The sequence below is a fragment of the Sinocyclocheilus grahami genome, unplaced genomic scaffold, assembly GCF_001515645.1.
Source record: "Sinocyclocheilus grahami isolate Dianchi unplaced genomic scaffold, SAMN03320097.WGS_v1.1 scaffold697.1, whole genome shotgun sequence".
Taxonomy (NCBI): Eukaryota; Metazoa; Chordata; class Actinopteri; order Cypriniformes; family Cyprinidae; genus Sinocyclocheilus; species Sinocyclocheilus grahami.
The window spans coordinates 268902-288401 of record NW_015505876.1 but is presented as its reverse complement, the minus strand read 5'-3'; the positions used below and the strand labels follow the sequence as shown (position 1 = coordinate 288401).

At 40.0% G+C, this 19500-nt stretch overlaps 1 protein-coding gene across 12 annotated transcripts in view; it reads right to left on the bottom strand.

The window, feature by feature from the left end:
* The window catches only part of LOC107559761 (focal adhesion kinase 1-like), a 95176-nt gene that overhangs the window by 43392 nt on the left and 32284 nt on the right, over positions 1–19500 (bottom strand). For all 12 annotated transcript variants that reach the window (XM_016243708.1, XM_016243710.1, XM_016243711.1 and 9 more), the window contains 4 exons: positions 14686–14852; positions 2313–2400; positions 1338–1417; positions 1200–1262 (listed from right to left, as the gene is read on the bottom strand). In XM_016243708.1, the coding sequence (XP_016099194.1) occupies positions 1200–1262; positions 1338–1417; positions 2313–2400; positions 14686–14852 (398 nt within the window). The remainder of the gene's footprint in view (positions 1–1199; positions 1263–1337; positions 1418–2312; positions 2401–14685; positions 14853–19500) is intronic.

Below are 19500 nucleotides of genomic sequence, written 5' to 3'. Positions count from 1 at the left end.
AGGGGGCAATTAATTTTTCACGTAGGGCCACGTAGGTTTGGACAGCTTTTTTCCCTTAATAAATGAAATCATCATTTAAAAACTGCATTTTGTATTTACTTGCATTATCTTTGTGTAATATTTAAATTTGTTTGATGATCTGAAACATTAAAGTGTGACAAACATGCAAAAAAATAAGAAATCAGGAAGGGGGCCAACACTTTTTCACACCACTGTATATATATATATATAATTTCAAAATTTTTCATTTTCACTTAGTTTAACATGAAGTACTAAATTAACTGAAAACTAAAATAAAAATATTTAACAAAAAAAACACAATAAAAAAATAATAGATAAATAAAATGCCAAAAACGTACAACAAAATTACTAAAACTTTAACTAAAATTAAAATAAAAACAGAAAATATAAATTCCCTCTAGCTGCTGTCTGTGCAGCTGTCACTCAAATCAGAGTGGCTCTGTGATTGGTGTGCTCTCTCTGGCCTGTCCCGCCCCCTGAGGGGCCAGAGCGCTGCTGTGTGACAGCGGGCGACTGACGGGATGACCCGGAAAATGCACACGCGTGACTCTGTCTGTGTGTGTGTCAGACCCCGCTGAGATGAAGAGTGACTCTCTCTGTGTGTGTGTGTGTGTGTGTGTGTGTGTCAGAGCCTGCTGAGACGAAGAGTGACTCTCTGTGTGTGTGTGTGTGTGTGTGTGTGTGTCAGAGCGTGGTGAGGTAAAGAGTGTGTGTGTGTGTGTGTGTGTGTGTGTGTGTGACCCCGCGGAGATGGAGAGAGACTCTCTGTGTGTGTGTGTGTGTGTGTGTGTGTGTCAGAGCGTGGTGAGGTAAAGAGTGTGTGTGTGTGTGTGTGTGTGTGTGTGTGTGACCCCGCGGAGATGGAGAGAGACTCTCTGTGTGTGTGTGTGTGTGTGTGTGTGTGTCAGACCCCGCTGAGATGAAGAGTGACTCTGTGTGTGTGTGTGTGTGTGTGTGTGTGTGTCAGAGCCTGCTGAGACGAAGAGTGACTCTTTGTGTGTGTGCGGTGAGGACATGACATTCAGCAGAAACTCAGCTTGTTAACACTGATCTCTCAGCCAATATCCTGGCATTCTGAGATCATATTGGTCGCTAACTGTGCCGTTTCGGCCATTAAACTCTATTAGATATGATATTCAGCGATATGAAACTCATATCGGTCAGTCATGAATACTTACTCTAAGAGTTCATAGTTGGATTTTTTATCCAGAGCGTTTCCTCTCATCTCTCTGTAGAATCTCCTGGAAAAGACAAAAGCAGAAATCAGCACGAGCGTCTCTCTGAGAGTCTGACGGGACGATGAGCGATGAACGCACCGGATCTCAAGACATCCCAGCTTCAGCGCCATCTCCTGCTCCACCTGATCCGCAATCTCCAGCATGTAGTCATTCTTCACCTGCAAACAAAAAGATGCAGAGATTTTAGCTGCTGTGGATAAAAATGTCTGCTAAAGAAATAAATGTAAATGAAAGAAAAACTTATGTTCAATAAGCATTATGTAAGCATTTAAAAAGTTCAATACATACATATCATATAAAATTATAATGTATAATTTAGAATTACATTTTTTGGATATAATTTATATATTATAAATTGTATATATATAAGTTATATTGTATCTAATTTTAGATTATTATTCAAATGAATTATTACAATTGAATTATTTAATGGTTAAAATTAATAGAATTTAACAACAAAAAAATTATATGTATTTGGTTAAGCAAAATATGATGCATTAATAATTATGACATCCACAAGTGTAAATAATCATTTATGACATCAATAGGTTTTATAAATAATTTTAAATATTTTTTCGTATTAAAATATTATGTTATACTTTACATTTAATTATTGAATATAAACAAATATAATAAATATACTACAGTATGTACTTTTTTCTTAACACTACATTAACAATTGATCAGTTAAGCCCAATAAGATGCAATAATGTTTGATATCAAATCACACACACACACTGAGAGCCTGTGGCCATCACACACTCACACTCACACACACACACACACACACACACACACACACACACTGAGAGCCTGTGGCCATCACACACTTACACTCACACACACACACACACACACACCCACTGAGAGCCTGTGACCATCACACACTCACACACACACACACACACACACACACACCCACTGAGAGCCTGTGACCATCACACACTCACACACACACACACAGACACAGACACAGACACACACACACACACACACACACACACACTGACGTCATCTGATGAAGCGGGACGCCGCGAGGGCACCTTCACCCACCTGCTGATAAAAATAGCTGAGAGTGGGTTTGTCTTCAGCGAACTGATTGAGGAAGCCCTTGGGCAGGTAACGGATCCTCAGCTCATACCTGAGGAAGAGAGAGAAAAACATGGTAAATAAAAGAGTCATGACAGGAGAAATCACCATGTGCCTAAAACATCTCACACACACACACACACCTGTTCTGATAACAGTGTCAATCTCATGAGGGAAAACTCATCTTTCACCACCAAATCAATAGAAAAACTAAGGAACTATTTTGCACAAAAGAAGTTTATTTTGGGAAGCATTAAGATTTTTTTGCATTATTTTTGACAATTAAGAATATTTTCCACATAAATAAAATAAAATAAAATAAAATGATACATGGTTGCTTTTTTTTATTTATTTGTACTATTGTTATGTTAATATAATATAATATTTTATTTATCAACCATTTTTCAGGGTACTCAAAGACACTCAAAAAAAACACATAACAATAGCTCAAAAACAGCATAACAAAAAAACAAAAACAACAGCCCTTTATTTTATACATCGTTATTTTACTTTATTTACTTATTTTTATTATTTACTATAGTTTTATTTCTTACTTGTTCATTTGATTTGCACTACTGTTATATTACCTTTAATAATAATAATAATTTTATTTATTAAACCATTTCAAAGTACATAAAGATGCTTTATGATAGATAAAAACAACAAATCAGTATAGCAAAAAACAAAACAAAACAAAAATATTTTATTATTAATTACTTTAAATAATAATAATAATAATAATGATAATAATAAATGTTATTTACCAAGTTATTTATACACATTAAAAGACAGAAGGGTGTGTGTGTGTCTCTCTCATGCCCAGAGCTGCACACACATGATCCCTACATCACATAAACACTCAAAACTATCAATACTAGAGGAGTTCTCCTTCCAAACACTCCTGCAGCATCAAACTCTCCATCACAGGACACACATAAATCACTGTCAGACGCAGCAGTCCGATCGCTCTCATTGCTCTTTCCAGCGTGTGCTCTGATCTTTTCCACAGTATGTTACAAGACGCTTCATTTGAAGGGTCTCCTGCTGAAACTCCAGAGGAAATGATCCTTCAGCGCTTTTCATGACTTCCTAGAAGTCACTCAGGAAATGATTGAATCTCAGTTGCTGAGAAGTGAAGAAAGCAGGAGCTCAAGCGCTATTCACACACTTCTGCTTGGAAAAGTGCTTTCTCTGCTGTTAAACTGTAAAATTAGTTCTTCACTTTTGGGTTCACAAAATTAAAACTGATCTAAAAACAGAGGTAAGAGAACTAGAATCAAATTAGCCAAAATATCTAACAAACAAACAACAAAGGTCGAGAACCTACTGTATACGGCAAAAAACGATTTATTTCTGGCCAAACTAAATGTAGGATATATGCTGAATACATGTTGTAAACAGTGCGACTTAAGAAAATATTTTTTCACATTTAAAATATATTTTGTTTAAAGGCCAAATTTTATTAAAAAAAAAAAAAAAAAAAAAAAAAAAAAAAACACTTCCAATCTTAGAATACATTTGGGTGCTTGTAAAATGCACTTTTTAAAAGATATTTTGGACAATACGAATACATTTAAGTCAAGTCAAGTCAAATTTATTTGTATAGTGCTTTTCACAATTCACACGTCTTTACAGAAAATCATACAGTGTATATAAAAGACATAAATTTACTTAAAGATGTATAAAACTTATGAAACACAATATATACATTGTAATAGTATTTTAAATTTAATACATATTTTAATTAATTCATTCATTCATTCATTCCTAATAAGTAATAAATATTTAGTTAATAAATCTTTATTTAAATATATATTCTATTAAAATTATAATTAAAAAATTGCAAATAAATTGAAAAATGTACGTTTTTTAATTAATAAATTGAAAAAATCAATAAAAAAATGATAAATAAAAAATATTTGATGAAATATAAGCAAGTAAACTGAAAATGTATATAAATAATTTTTTTAATATATATGAACTTTATTAGCAACATATATTTTTGGCTTTTTTCATTTTGAACAATATTTAAAAAAATATATACTTTTTTTTACTGTATGTGAAATGTATAGCACTTCGGGAATGATGGGTATTCCAATCCTGCAGGCTTTCTGCCAGCCTAATAATGAGGTCATTTTGTGAGCAGATGATTGGTTGTAGCTGGGACGTTAGCTCGCGCTACTCTCTTGAGGAAATCAAAGCAGCGAGAGTGGTCTGCCCAGAGCTAAAGAACGTCTCGGTTATGTATGTAACCCTCATTCCCCGAAGGAGGTAACGGAGATGTCACGTCGGTGACCGACAAATTGGGATCTCGCTTCGAGAGACCAATCTACTTAGAGTGTAACTAAACGAGCCAATGCACATTGGCATGCAATTATTGCATCCAGCTGCCGCTGATCACAGCGTGAGCATAAAAAGGCATCCGGTGCAATGCATACCAGGTTTTCGCTGAGGAACCGAGCCAGTGACCAGGCCGCTCAGCGTTGGTACAGCAGCGGTGGCGACAGGAAGTGACGTCTCCATTCCCTCCTTCAGGGAACGAAGGTTACATACGTAACCGAGACGTTCCCTTTCAGTCGGCCACTCCGAGTCACATCGGTGACCGACGAATTGGGATCCCTACCAAAGCGCCATGGATGCTGCCCCTTCCAGTGTCCTGTGCGAGCCGCCTGCACCCCTTTGTGGTGTAGGCCGGGGCTCGCAACAAGAAGACCAGTTACTGTTGTCATAGCACTACCCACTCAGAGAGATTGGATAACACTGGGAAAACGTACCCGTTCCACTTGGAACAGGGATGCTGCGGAAGCCCTATCCTTCCCGAAGGAGGTTTCGGAAGCAAATACACATATGAACATCCGTTTAAGTGCATATGGAAAAGGCCTGGCGCTCCGTCACGTCTGGCTGCCGAGGGGATGGAGGAGCTCGATAGGGTCTACTGTATGGACACTCTGGAGAAGTTTCTAGCAAGCCGACACTAAACCGGGACCTCTCAGTGCCTCTACCCATTTGAGGTGAGAACACAGGAGGATACCGGCTCCACACAAAAGCTATAGGATCTAGCGAACGTGGGGGTCGCCCAGCCCGCAGCTCTACAAGTATCTGCCAGCGAGGCACCACGAGCCAGCGCCCAGGAGGATGCAATACTCCTAATAGAGTGCTCGCAACCTGAGCGGGCAGGGCACACCTGTGCCTGATAAGCCAGGGTGATGGCATCCACTGTACAGTGGGCCATCCTCTGCTTAGAGACAGCATTTCCCTTCTGCCGGCCTCCGTAACAAAGAGCTGGTCTGAGGTTGTAAAGCTTTGTGTCCGGCCTACGTAGCCTCTGAAGGCTCGAACAGGACAGAACAAAGCTAGGGCTGGGTCTGCCTCCTCCGGGGGCAGTGCTTGCAGGCTCACCACGTGATGCCTGAAGGGAGTAGTGGGAACCTTGGGCACATAGTCGGGCCGGGGCCTCAGGATTACCTGGGAGTCAGCCGGCCCAAACTCTAGGCACGAATCGTCGACTGAAAATGCGTGCAGGTCCCCTACCCTCTTGATGGAGGCCAGTGCAAGCAGGAGCAGAGTTTTCAATGAAAGAAACTTTAGCTCGACTGACTGCACAGGCTCAAATGGGCCCTGCTGTAGTGTTTTAAGCACTAGAGACAGGTCCCAAGAGGGTATGGAGAGGGGCCGGGAAGGATTTAACCTCTTGCCCCCCTAAGGAACCTGATGACCAGGTCATGCTTCCCTACCGACTTCCCTTCCACGGGGTCATGGTTAGCAGCAATCGTTTATTTTATTTTATTTTTTCTTTTAGCGACATAGACTTAAAGAGTGGAGGGAGACAGCCTTCGTTCCAACCCTTGCTGCAAAAAGGAACGCACAACCCTGATCGGGCATCTCCGGGGTTCTTCTCAGTGAGAAGAACACCACTCGATGAACAGGTTCCACTTCAAGGCATAAGCGTGTCTTGTAGACGGTGCTCTTGCCGAAGTGATGGTGTCAACTACCTCTTGGGGTAGGTCACCTAGAACCTCCGCGTCCCATCCAGGAACCAGACATGAAGTTTCCAGAGGTCTGGACGCGGGTGCCACAGGGTGCCCCATCTCTGAGTCAGTAAATCCTTCCTCAGAGGAATCTGCCAGGGAGGAGCTGTCGCGAGGAGCATTAGTTCGGGGAACCAGGCCCAAGTGGGCCAATACGGCGCCACAAGCAGGAACTGCTCCTCGTCCTCCCTGACCTTGCACATGGTCTGTGCGAGAAGGCTCACAGAGACACAGGGGCATTAAGGAACCGAACTTTGTCGGCGTCCCTCATATCAACCAGACACAGCCAGAGATGGCGTTCCTGGACCATAAGTGTGGACATCGCATGACCCAGAGAACTCGCGGTGACCTTCGTCGCTCGAAGTGCGAGGTCAGTAGCGGTTCAGAGCTCTTTCATGCCAGCGAGGCACCACGAGCCAGCGCCCAGGAGGATGCAATACTCCTAATAGAGTGCTCGCAACCTGAGCGGGCAGGGCACACCTGTGCCTGATAAGCCAGGGTGATGGCATCCACTGTACAGTGGGCCATCCTCTGCTTAGAGACAGCATTTCCCTTCTGCCGGCCTCCGTAACAAAGAGCTGGTCTGAGGTTGTAAAGCTTTGTGTCCGGCCTACGTAGCCTCTGAAGGCTCGAACAGGACAGAACAAAGCTAGGGCTGGGTCTGCCTCCTCCGGGGGCAGTGCTTGCAGGCTCACCACGTGATGCCTGAAGGGAGTAGTGGGAACCTTGGGCACATAGTCGGGCCGGGGCCTCAGGATTACCTGGGAGTCAGCCGGCCCAAACTCTAGGCACGAATCGTCGACTGAAAATGCGTGCAGGTCCCCTACCCTCTTGATGGAGGCCAGTGCAAGCAGGAGCAGAGTTTTCAATGAAAGAAACTTTAGCTCGACTGACTGCACAGGCTCAAATGGGCCCTGCTGTAGTGTTTTAAGCACTAGAGACAGGTCCCAAGAGGGTATGGAGAGGGGCCGGGAAGGATTTAACCTCTTGCCCCCCTAAGGAACCTGATGACCAGGTCATGCTTCCCTACCGACTTCCCTTCCACGGGGTCATGGTTAGCAGCAATCGTTTATTTTATTTTATTTTTTCTTTTAGCGACATAGACTTAAAGAGTGGAGGGAGACAGCCTTCGTTCCAACCCTTGCTGCAAAAAGGAACGCACAACCCTGATCGGGCATCTCCGGGGTTCTTCTCAGTGAGAAGAACACCACTCGATGAACAGGTTCCACTTCAAGGCATAAGCGTGTCTTGTAGACGGTGCTCTTGCCGAAGTGATGGTGTCAACTACCTCTTGGGGTAGGTCACCTAGAACCTCCGCGTCCCATCCAGGAACCAGACATGAAGTTTCCAGAGGTCTGGACGCGGGTGCCACAGGGTGCCCCATCTCTGAGTCAGTAAATCCTTCCTCAGAGGAATCTGCCAGGGAGGAGCTGTCGCGAGGAGCATTAGTTCGGGGAACCAGGCCCAAGTGGGCCAATACGGCGCCACAAGCAGGAACTGCTCCTCGTCCTCCCTGACCTTGCACATGGTCTGTGCGAGAAGGCTCACAGAGACACAGGGGCATTAAGGAACCGAACTTTGTCGGCGTCCCTCATATCAACCAGACACAGCCAGAGATGGCGTTCCTGGACCATAAGTGTGGACATCGCATGACCCAGAGAACTCGCGGTGACCTTCGTCGCTCGAAGTGCGAGGTCAGTAGCGGTTCAGAGCTCTTTCAGAACTTCCGGATCATGACCACCCTCGTGCAGGTCCCTCAGTGCCTTGGCCTGATGAACCTGCAGTAACGCCGTAGCGTGTAAGGCGGAGGCAGCTTCTCCACAGGCTGTATAAGCATCGCCGGACAGGCCAGATGAGTACCTACAGACCCAGGAGGGGAGGCACGGTTCGCCCTGCCGGGTGGAGGTGGTATTAGGACACAACTGCATCGCTCCACCGAGGGTGGTGAGGGAGGAGGCACCAGCAGGTCGGTTTCCAGCAGTAAAAGGTGCCGTCCATGACCTGGTGAGCTCCTCATGCACCTCTGGGAAGAAAGGCACCGAGGCGGGGCTAGCCACCCAGTGAAACCAATCATCCACCTCAAGGGCTCGGGACGCGGTGGAGGTTTCCACTCGAGCCCTACTCTCTCGGCGGCCCGGGAAAGCATAGCCGACATCTCTGGATCCGACTCAGGCCTTGCCATCGTCCCGGAGGGAGGCAGCGCAGCCGAATCTTCTTCTCCAGAGAGCTCTCCCTCCGATGCAGTGATCGACATCCGGTCGTTGGGAGGAGCACCGAAGGATACCGCTGGTACGCTCTTTAAAGAGGGCCCAGCGCATTCCTGTGGCGGCTCAACTGGTTGCGAAGCGCTAGAGGAGCGATGGTCCCCCGAGGGTTGGTTCCCTGAGGGGTTTGCCACCACTGTAACCCTCAGACCGCCTGTGCTACTGCACAAAGTAGCCCACGTCTGGCTGCCGCACCGCAATGGGAACATGACTCATCCGCGAACGTCACCTCAGCGTGTTTAATGCCCAGACATGCGAGGCAGCGATCGTGACCATCACCCGGCGCCAGGTAACGACCGCATCCAGAAACGCACGGGTGAAACGGCATTTTTAAAATGACGATCCGTCGTCTTTACAAAGACGCACCCGCTTATTGTACTCTTTTAGAGAAATTGCTCTTTCAGGGAAATGCTCTTTTAGTGCTGAGGCGCACAGGGGAAGTGGCCGCTTGCAGCACATCAGGGGGTAGTGCAGCCTGAAATGCGCAACCCACTCGACACAGGAACGACCACTGCTGAAGCGCCGTCCGCCAACACCAGAAGCTGCCAAGAGCGCGTTGAACTCGTAGCTCACTGAAGACACTTGGATGGAGCAGAACGATGTTGTTGCTCGGCTCCTCAGCGAAAAGCTGGTATACATTGCACCGGCTACCTTTTTATGCTCACGCTGTGATTAGCGGCAGCTGGATGCAATAATTGCATGCCAATGTGCATTGGCTTGTTTAGTTACACTCAAAGTAGACTGGTCTCTCGAAGCGAGATCCCAATTCGTCGGTCACCGATGTGACTCGGAGTGACTGACTGAAAGGGAACTAGATCCTAACATGAACTCATCTGCCTCACAGCACAGACGATGAGCGAGAGATCCATTAACACCTCCACAAAGTCTCAACAACACTGACAGCCGTGTGGGAGCATTAGGAGCACGTGTAGAGCACAATGAAACAAACGGCCTTATCTCATCACAGCTTCTGAGATTCACAAAAACACACAAAAATCAGTCCACACTCACATCAGAGGATCAAGAACGCACCTAATTCTCTGTAAAACATCAGAAAGGGAGTAATTAGATTGTTGGAAAGGAATGCAGGACAGAATCTGGCTGGGATTTCCCACCGATTCATACGAGCTCTGAATAGAAAGAGTAGAGATACTGAGAGAAGAAATTAGAGGAAGTAGAAAATCTGATTATTCAGTAATTAAGAATTTTTACGTTTTTAAGACAAGTTTCTTCTGCTCACCATGGCTGCATTTATTTGATCAAAAATACAGTAAAATCAGTAATATTGTGAAATATTATTATTACAATTTAAGATAACTGTTTTCTATGTGAATATCTGTTCAAATGTAATTGATTGCTGTGATCAAAGCTGAATTTTCAGCATCATTACTCCAGTCTTCAGTGTCACATGATCCTTCAGAAATCATTCTAATATGCTGATTTGCTGCTCAAGAAACATTTCTGATTATTATCAATGTTGAAAACAGTTGTGCTGCTGAATATTTTTGTGGAAACCGTGATAAATTTATTTTTAGGATTCTTTGATGAATAGAAAGTTCAAAAGAACAGCGTTTACTTGAAACTGAATTTTTTTAAAAACATCTTCACAGTCACTTTTGATCATTTTAATGCATCACAGCTGAATAAAAGTATATATTTTTAAAGAAATAAATCTTTTTTTGGTAGTGTAAAACTTTTGAATGGTAGTGTCAATTAAAAGTGTAAGTCCATCAGGAAAAGTCATATTGATCTAAAATGACTGGATCTGACAAGGTTTTTGACATTTATGACATCAAAACTTAGAAAGAGGTAAAGAGTTTTATTTGAGGCACTTGGTAGTAAATAAATGAGTTACATTCAAGAACAAAAATCAATACTTTTGAATAAACAGAACGATCAGAAATTCTCCAACATTTCACACAAATTTCTCAGCTGTTGTATCAAGGTTTGCAGAAACTATGTGGTATCACGGGTTTCAGAAGAAGCCGAACCTAAACCAAGTCACTTCTTATATCTCTTCCTGTCTAAATGGGCCATTCTTGACCAGAACAAGCTACAAAGTAAACCAGCTATATGAGACCAGCAAGATCCAGACTGAAGGTTTTACGATGGTCTGGGCCCAATTTAGCATTCAGAATGTAACGGACACACCCCGAACCGGCTGAAAATCAATGAAAATATGTGATGATTCAAGTCGGTTGAGATGTTAATCGAATTACGATACAGTTGGGGTTTTATATAAGTGTATCTCTGAGGGGAACTGACTATCTTTAGGAAACTTTAGATGGTATTTTCTTTTCATTTGCCTCTGTATAATGCATATAAATGTAGCACCGCTGCTTTGTTTACAGCGGTAACCAAGAAAACGCTGTATTGTTGCTGCTCCATAAGTGCCTCCTGCTGTCAGAGAGTGAATCTGCGTCTCATTCAGAGCTTCTGCTGTTTCTGTTTCATGCAGATGTTTTACAAAGCTAAAATCAGACCATTCTGCTTCAAATTTCAAAATTATACAATCTAATCTGAATCAAAACTGCTCATGCTTCATGTATGCAGCATCTTTGTTTGGATCGTGATTCAAATGCAGTGGTTGCCACTCATTTTAAATTGAAAGAGCACAGGAAAAGCCTCAGTTTGTTTATATGAAGAGATTTCTTTCATTTGTGTCATTTATTTGATTTGGGATTTGTCTTAAAATTTCAGTTTAGTTTTGTTATTTGGCATATTTCAATTTCACAAAGAAATGTGCAGCATTTTATCTGAGAAATAATAAAAGGACATCTTTTCATTTATAATTTGTCTTAAATTTTGTTTAAAAAAAATCGTTAGAAAATCACATCGTGAAATCAGTATCGTCAATCGGGAGTACATTAAAAGCACAAATACTCTCCTCCAAGAGATCAGATCAGATCCCTTAAAAACCTTCATGAGATACCGTCAAGCCTTTCTGATGTAAAAGCCTTCACAAACAGCAGCTTGCGTACGGGGCAGTTAAAAGGTGGGATTTGAAATCACCAGTGCTCTTTTCTCTGCCTCGCTGCGCTGTGAGTGACAGAACAAAAGCTGGTGAAAGGAGTGAATTAGCGGTGGTGAATGGACGCGCAGCTGCTTCGCGGGGCACACGGGCCTTACGGCTCCGCTGCTGCATTGTGGGTAGAGACGAGGTGACATAAAAATACCATCTGTGAGGGAATAAGTCAGAGACTCTGATAAAATAAAACACACACACACACGCACACACGGACACAGTCAAAGAAAAGGCCGGCAGCAGGCACACTAATTTATAGGATGATGAATTTCAAATACTCCTCCTGCCACAAGCACAAGAGCGTCGCCATGGCAACCACAGACACATGTGATGTTTATAATGCAGAAGATGCCCTTTCATTCAGAAAAACAACCTTAATTAACAAGATACATTTAAACAACCACATGCTGGTTTGAGCTAGTCTCTCAACCTGACCAGCTGAAAAATGCATGAAACCCCTTTAAAACCAGCTCACAGACCCACCTGACTAGGCTGGTTCAGCTGAGATCAGTAAACCAGCTTAGGCTGGTCTATAATGTTTTCAGGAGGGGTCAAAATGAAAATCTATGTGATGCAAAGAAATATCACAAACCTGAATTAATTTATTTTCAAAGAATTACGTTTTACCGCATGTATAGAAAATTGGGATGTAAAAAGATATAATAATACAGGGCCAAATTATGTTGCAGGAACTTGTAATCAATTAAGAGGCAATTTGTCATCTTCGTCACAGTGTTGTTATTGTTAACTAAAACTACAACTATTAAAACTGTTTTTAAAAAATCATACTAAAATCAAGCTGAAATAAAGAGAAGAATTTTATTTCAGCATATCAAGTTGAATTAAAATAAAATATCAATATTAGATAAAATAATAAATAACTACTAATAAATAAACAAGTTAAATAAGTTTAAGTACTAAAATTATTAACTAAAATAAATTAAAGCTAAACAGAAATATTTTATTTTAATAAAAAATATTTTAATTGTATATTATAATATTTTAAAATATAAATATATAGATAAATATATATTATAATATTTTGAAATATTGTAAAAATCCAAACTAATAAGACAAAAGCACATAATAAACTTACTAAAACACTACATGGCCCTGTGTGAAGAAGTGTTTGCCCCCTAAACCTAATAACTGGTTGGGCCTCCCTTAGCAGCAACAACTGCAATCAAGCGTTTGCGATAACTTGCAATGAGTCTGTTACAGCGCTGTGGAGGAATTTTGGTCCACTCATCTATGCAGAATTGTTGTAATTCAGCCACATTGGAGGGTTTTCGAGCATGAACCGCCTTTTTAAGGTCATGCCACAGCATCTCAATAGGATTCAGGTCAGGACTTTGACTAGGCCACTCCAAAGTCTTCATTTTGTTCTTCTTCAGCCATTCAGAGGTGGACTTGCTGGTGTGTTTTGGATCATTGTCCTGCTGCAGAACCCAAGTTCGCTTCAGTCACGAACAGATGGCCGGACGTTCTCCTTAATAATTTTTTGGTAAACAGCAGAATTCATGGTTCCATTTATCACAGCAAGTCGTCTTCCAGGTCCTGAAGCAGCAAAACAACCCCAGACCATCACACTACCACCACCATATTGTACTGTTGGTATGATGTTCTTTTTCCGAAATGCAGTGTTACTTTTACGCCAGACATAATGGGACACACACCTTCCAAAAAGTTCAACTTATGTCTCGTCAGTCCACAGAGTATTTTCCCAAAAGACTTGGGGATCATCAAGATGTTTGGATCTCGGCATGATGTCTAGCTTTTGAGGATCTTTTGGTCTACTTCACTTTGTCAGGCAGGTCCTATTTAAGAGATTTCTTGATTGTGAACAGGTGTGGCAGTAATCAGGCCTGGGTGTGGCTAGAGAAATTGAACTCAGGTGTGTTTAACAGGGGGGCAAACACTTCTTCACACAGCGCCATATAGTTTTCGATTTTGTTTTCCCTTAATAATAAAAACCTTCATTTAAAAACTGCATGTTGTGTTTACTTGTGTTATCTTTGACTAATATTTGAATTTGTGCTTTGCCACAATTCTGTCTCTGAGCTCTTCAGGCAGTTCCTTTGACCTCATGATTCTCATTTGCTCTGACATGCACTGTGAGCTGTAAGGTCTTATATAGACAGGTGTGTGGCTTTCCTAATCAAGTCCAATCAGTATAATCAAACACAGCTGGACTCAAATGAAGGTGTAGAACCGTCTCAAGGATGATCAGAAGAAATGGACAGCACCTGAGTTAAATATATGAGTGTCACAGCAAAGGGTCTGAATACTTAGGACCATGTGATATTTCAGTTTTTCTTTTTTAATAAATCTGCAAAAATGTCAACAATTCTGTGTTTTTCTGTCAATATGGGGTGCTGTGTGTACATTAATGAGGAAAAAAAATTAACTTACATGATTTTAGTAAATGGCTGCAATATAACAAAGAGTGAAAAATTTAAGGGGGTCTGAATACTTTCCGTACCCACTGTATATATATAAATATTACAATATTAAAAATCAAAAGTTGCATGTTAATATTACTTAATGGACCTGAGCTAACATGAACTAACAATGAACAATGTTATATTTTTATCAAGTTAGATTAACAAACATATTGTTCATTGTTAATTAGTCATTTAATTGACAAATATTAACTAATGACTAACTTTTACTATAAAACTTAAACGTAAAAAAATATATATATATTGCCTTGGCAACTTGAAGTACTAAAATTACTACACTAACAACTAATAAAAATTACAAAAGCACATAACAAAATGACTAAGATTTAAACTAAAATTAAATATACTGAAAATATAAAAATAAATGCTAATATCAAATTATTATAATTGTACAAAAAATAACATAAAATACATAAAATATTATAAATGTACAAAAACATTACATAAAATACTAAAATAGGACGGACCAGAAAAAAAGCTGGGTTTATTAGACAGCATTATAGCTTCTCTTGTGTGTGTGAATATTTATTGCGTGTGAAACGTGTGTGAATGATTTACCTCCATTCGTCCTGTGGGCGTTTCTGCTCGTATTTCTCCCTCACGTGGGACACGCCCATATCTGGGTGGAGCCAGTGGATGTCGCCCGACGGTGCGTGAGTGAGACGCAGCCCAAAACAAGCCACGTGTTTGACCTTATGAATGTCCACGATCTTCTGAATGATTCCCTGCAGACACAAAACACACAATTCACGCTCATAAAAATCCCGTAATGCACGGCATACTGCGATACATAAACTGATTTATAGAACCGTAAAAATCCTGCGGCTGTTAATCAATGATTAGAGAGTGTAATGGATCCGACCTGGATCCTGCCGTGTAAATCCACCTCAACTTCATGAGACTAAATATTCCCGTCACACACTGTGACTGCAGTGCTGCATTTACAGCATATGCTGAGCCAGACAGTCACTAAACTGTTCAAATGTTTGGAGTTGTTACTTTTATTCAGCCAAGACGCATCAAATTGATCAAAAGTGAAACAAATTGAAACAAAAGTGTCTTTTGAACTTTCTGTTCATCACAGAATGCTGAAGAATAAATTGTATCAGGGTTTCCACAAAAATATGAAGCAGCACAACTGTTTTCAACACTGATAATAATCAGAAATATTTGTTGAGCAGCAAATCAGAAATGATTTCTGAAGGATCATGTGACACTGAAGACTGGAGTAATGATCACTGCTGCTGAGATGATGCTCTCAGAATCTAATAAAAAGGATGTGAAAGTGATGCGGTTGTCACGGAAGCTAGGTGGTTGCCATGGCACCGCCGTGGCCCTCATGGATTGGATTACGGACACGGGCAGAGCTGCCAACGGCTCTGAGGACACACGCACACACACATATGCATTCACTTAAGAGGGATTCTGGCAATGTGTCTGAATGTCATTCTGGTTACACACTAAATGGATTACATAATCACATAAGAGCCAAAATATATACTGATTCTATGTGGTGGATTATTGCCATTGCTAAATTAAGGATCTAATCAGCTGCAATGTAGTAAAATAATTAAGATCTAATAGCAGCATAATGTACTCCACAATAACTTACAAAGTACGCCAACTATAACTTTCATTTTCACTGTAAATTTCATGACAATATTTTTAATTGTATACAGTCATGGTACAGATCAGAATCTAGTTATCTTTAGTATAAATTTGATATTAAATAAAAATTAAAATAAATTATGAAAATTAAAATAAATTAATTTTATTTTAAAATAAATTTAAAAATTATTTTTAAAGAAAATGACCTTTATAAATGATAATGCCATATTTTAAATAACCAAATGACTGAAATCAGTGTTCTCTATAAAAAAAATTTTTTGGTAATTTTATATATATATATATATATATATATAACTAATACAAATAACAAAAACAATAAAATTACTAAAAACTTAAACTAAAATTAAAATGAAAACTGACAATGTACACAATAAAAGCGGTTTCAAAACATAAAAAAAAATATATATACTAGTATAAAAATAATACCAAAATAACACTGACTGAAATACTTTACAAATGAAAGGATACTTCATCTCTATTGATTATTAATTATGTATTTATTAATTTATTTTAATAATTTTGAACCTGGAAGGACAGAAACCAAAAATTAAGATTATTAATAACTAATTAAATGTGGGATCCGTGTGAAAACAACCTCACAATATGTTACACCAACGTTAAAAAACAAAAGAAAACTCAAATTATGAAATGAATAGTTCTGACCAATATACGCAGACCTGTGACATCAGATGAATTTTACATCAACCTTGTGTCATATATATATTTAAATTAGGGATGCTCCGATCTGCCTTTTTCACCTCCGATACCGATTCCGATACCTAGGGTTCGGTATTGGCCGATACCGATACCGATCCAATACCAGTGAAGTTTTTTTCCCTCATTTAAATAAATGTAGAATTTATATATCTCTGTGTGTGGAACTGATAATCATTCTTTCACAATCTACTAGATACAGACTACTACTATATAAAAAATATATTTTATACAGTCTATGAGCACGAAGTGCTTACAATGTGCGCATCCTGTGTGCAGAATGACGCGCTTGAAGCAACATGGAGCCACAGCCTGACGCCGTGTTGCTTCAAGCGCATCACTCTGCACACCAGATGAGCACTGCAAAACTGCAAAGCACAAAGGGAAGATAAATTGATGCATAGTGTATTATATCTGTGCAACAGTTATTGAGCCTTTCTTTTAACAGTTTTCAATTTCAGTTACTGTGCACGTTAAAAACTATTTATAGTCTTTTCTACGCCCGTGTTTTGTTCTCACAGACACCCGGTAGCAAGTAACAAAACATTAAACTCCGGCAATAAGATAAAGTCCTTTTTGCAAAATCATAGACATGTATTTACAAATCAAGTATAATGGGAACACAGAATGATCTTGGAGAGAGCTTTACCGAGCTGACTGCTGTAACCGAACGCGACCAGGGTTTAAACTTTAAAGGCTGAACGAATGACTGACAGCCACAGCGGAGAAAAGAGTTTGTGTGAACTTTAATGTAAGGACTTAAATATTAATATGTAGCTCACATTAAGCTATCGTATGGCTTCAGAAGTAACACAGAATAATTCGCACAATCGGGGAAAAAGAATTATAAATCTCGGATTTGGATCGGCCCTCTCTGACCAATACCCGATCCGAGAAAAATGGCACTATCGGAGCCGATACCCGATATGAATATCGGATCGGCGCATCCCTAATTTAAATTCCCTTCTGGTGTCTTTGTGCAGACTGAATAACCTTAAAAAAGAGAGAGACAGACACTACAGTAACGCACCCAGAGAGCGTCTCGCAGACGGTGGTCAGCAAACACACTACAGTGCTCTTCACAGACTAGATCACACGTTTCATCAGGTCTAAAAACTCACGCTGACACTCCAGCCAAAACAGCGCATATTTATGATGGCACGTTCGCGGACGGAGTGCCCCAGAGCTCCGTCTGTGGCCCATTTTCAGGCTAAAAGGACTGTCAGGATAGTTCAGCGTTAGGCTTTACCAGCAGGACACAACATATAAACAGAGCACAGGCCAGCTGGAACCGCCATCTACACATGGCTTTCAGATTACCACTGTCGGTTTGGCAAACTCGTGGTGTGCGGGAACAACAGAGCTGGATTCCCCAATGCACCCTGGCACTGGGAGCACTTTTCCAGCATTTACATGTGCTTTCTGTAAGATCTGGGCCTTTAAAATAAATCATCAATCTAAAATCAACTGAAGTATGGAGTATGAGATTTAATTGGCAAATTTTGACAAAATTGACCAAAAAAAAAAGAAACTATTGCATCCAAATATTTATAAAAGTTATTATTATCAGACATTATCAGAAGTTGTAAATAAAGATTATGAGAGCATGTTTTACAAGAAAATACTATTTCAGTCTTTCTACTTAAAAAAAATCAAGTTTCATGTACTGTTACTTGCCATTTCTTTGTAATTCATTTTAAATTTTGCTTGCAATTTCTGAGTGAAAATTGTGCATGAAACTGAAATGAACATGCATTTTGCAACTGACTATTCAGCCCTTCAAATATCCAGAGGACAAGTTATAATGGATGACAAGCTGTTTGCAATCGGCTTGTTAATCTGAGACTGAAACAACAGCAAATCTCCCATTAGAATAATTAAAGCGCTTTGAGTTTAATGAGACAATCACTACGGTGTAGATCTGCATCTCAAATTAACTTAACTATATGATATGTTAACATGCTGTACAGCTAAAAACTGTAACTTCAACCTGAATTATAAAACATAGATCTGGTTGAATTCAATAGAGTCTGAATGCAAAAGCATTCCAATTAAAATTGATGATTTTAAAGCACTGCACTGTATTTATTAGCACAATAAAATGAACATGAATGAATTCACATATATTTTAAATCAGAAACACCGCAAAAACATCTGCGACTGAGACATAGCGACTACATGCAAAAAAAAAAAAAAAAAAAAAACCTAGACGTTAACAACCTTCACTTTCTTTCCTCTGAAATGACTTTTTAATCCATTTATAAAAAACGAAAGCATGTATTTCATTTCTGAGTGATCAGCAATGGTTCGGCTCAGCATCACAAATGATTTGCATGCAAATTGTCAATTAGAAGTTGCCATTCCTGCCTTGTTATTTTATATTTAGGTCTGAACGCTAATGCATTTGATTTATATTTACATATTCATTAAGCAGATGCCCTTATCCAAAGTGACTGCCAAATAACGACAGCTAATACGAAAAATAAAAAAGTTTTTCCTTCTGTAAAATAAATTTGTATTACACTTTAAATCAAAACCATAGTTTTTTCCCCCATTCGTTCTTCCACTTCTCTTTAACCACAAAGATTTCTCTTTTTAATCTGCGCCTGTCTGTACGAAGCTCAGGAGGAATAAAATCCCTGCTGCTGGAATCTGAACATATAATAGATATTACAAATCTTCCTCTGCTGATTCATCACATTACATTAAGACAAGTTTTCTGATAAATATGCAAATGAAGTATTATCTAGTTAAACATGCACAAATTTGCATACATTTGGACAAAGCCAGATTCAAAATTATTGTTTTATTTTGTTGGCATATTAAAGGTTTTAACAAAGAGCATTTTGGATAACTCTTGATAAAAAAAACAAATTTTCACTATGTTTTTAGGAATAAAATGTTGTATAAAACCAGGTGATTGATAGATATGAATATAAAACTGTAAATTTTGGTGTATGTAAGTGCTACTGAAGTGATTTAAACATTAAAGATACAGTGGGTACGGAAAGTATTCAGACCCCCTTAAAT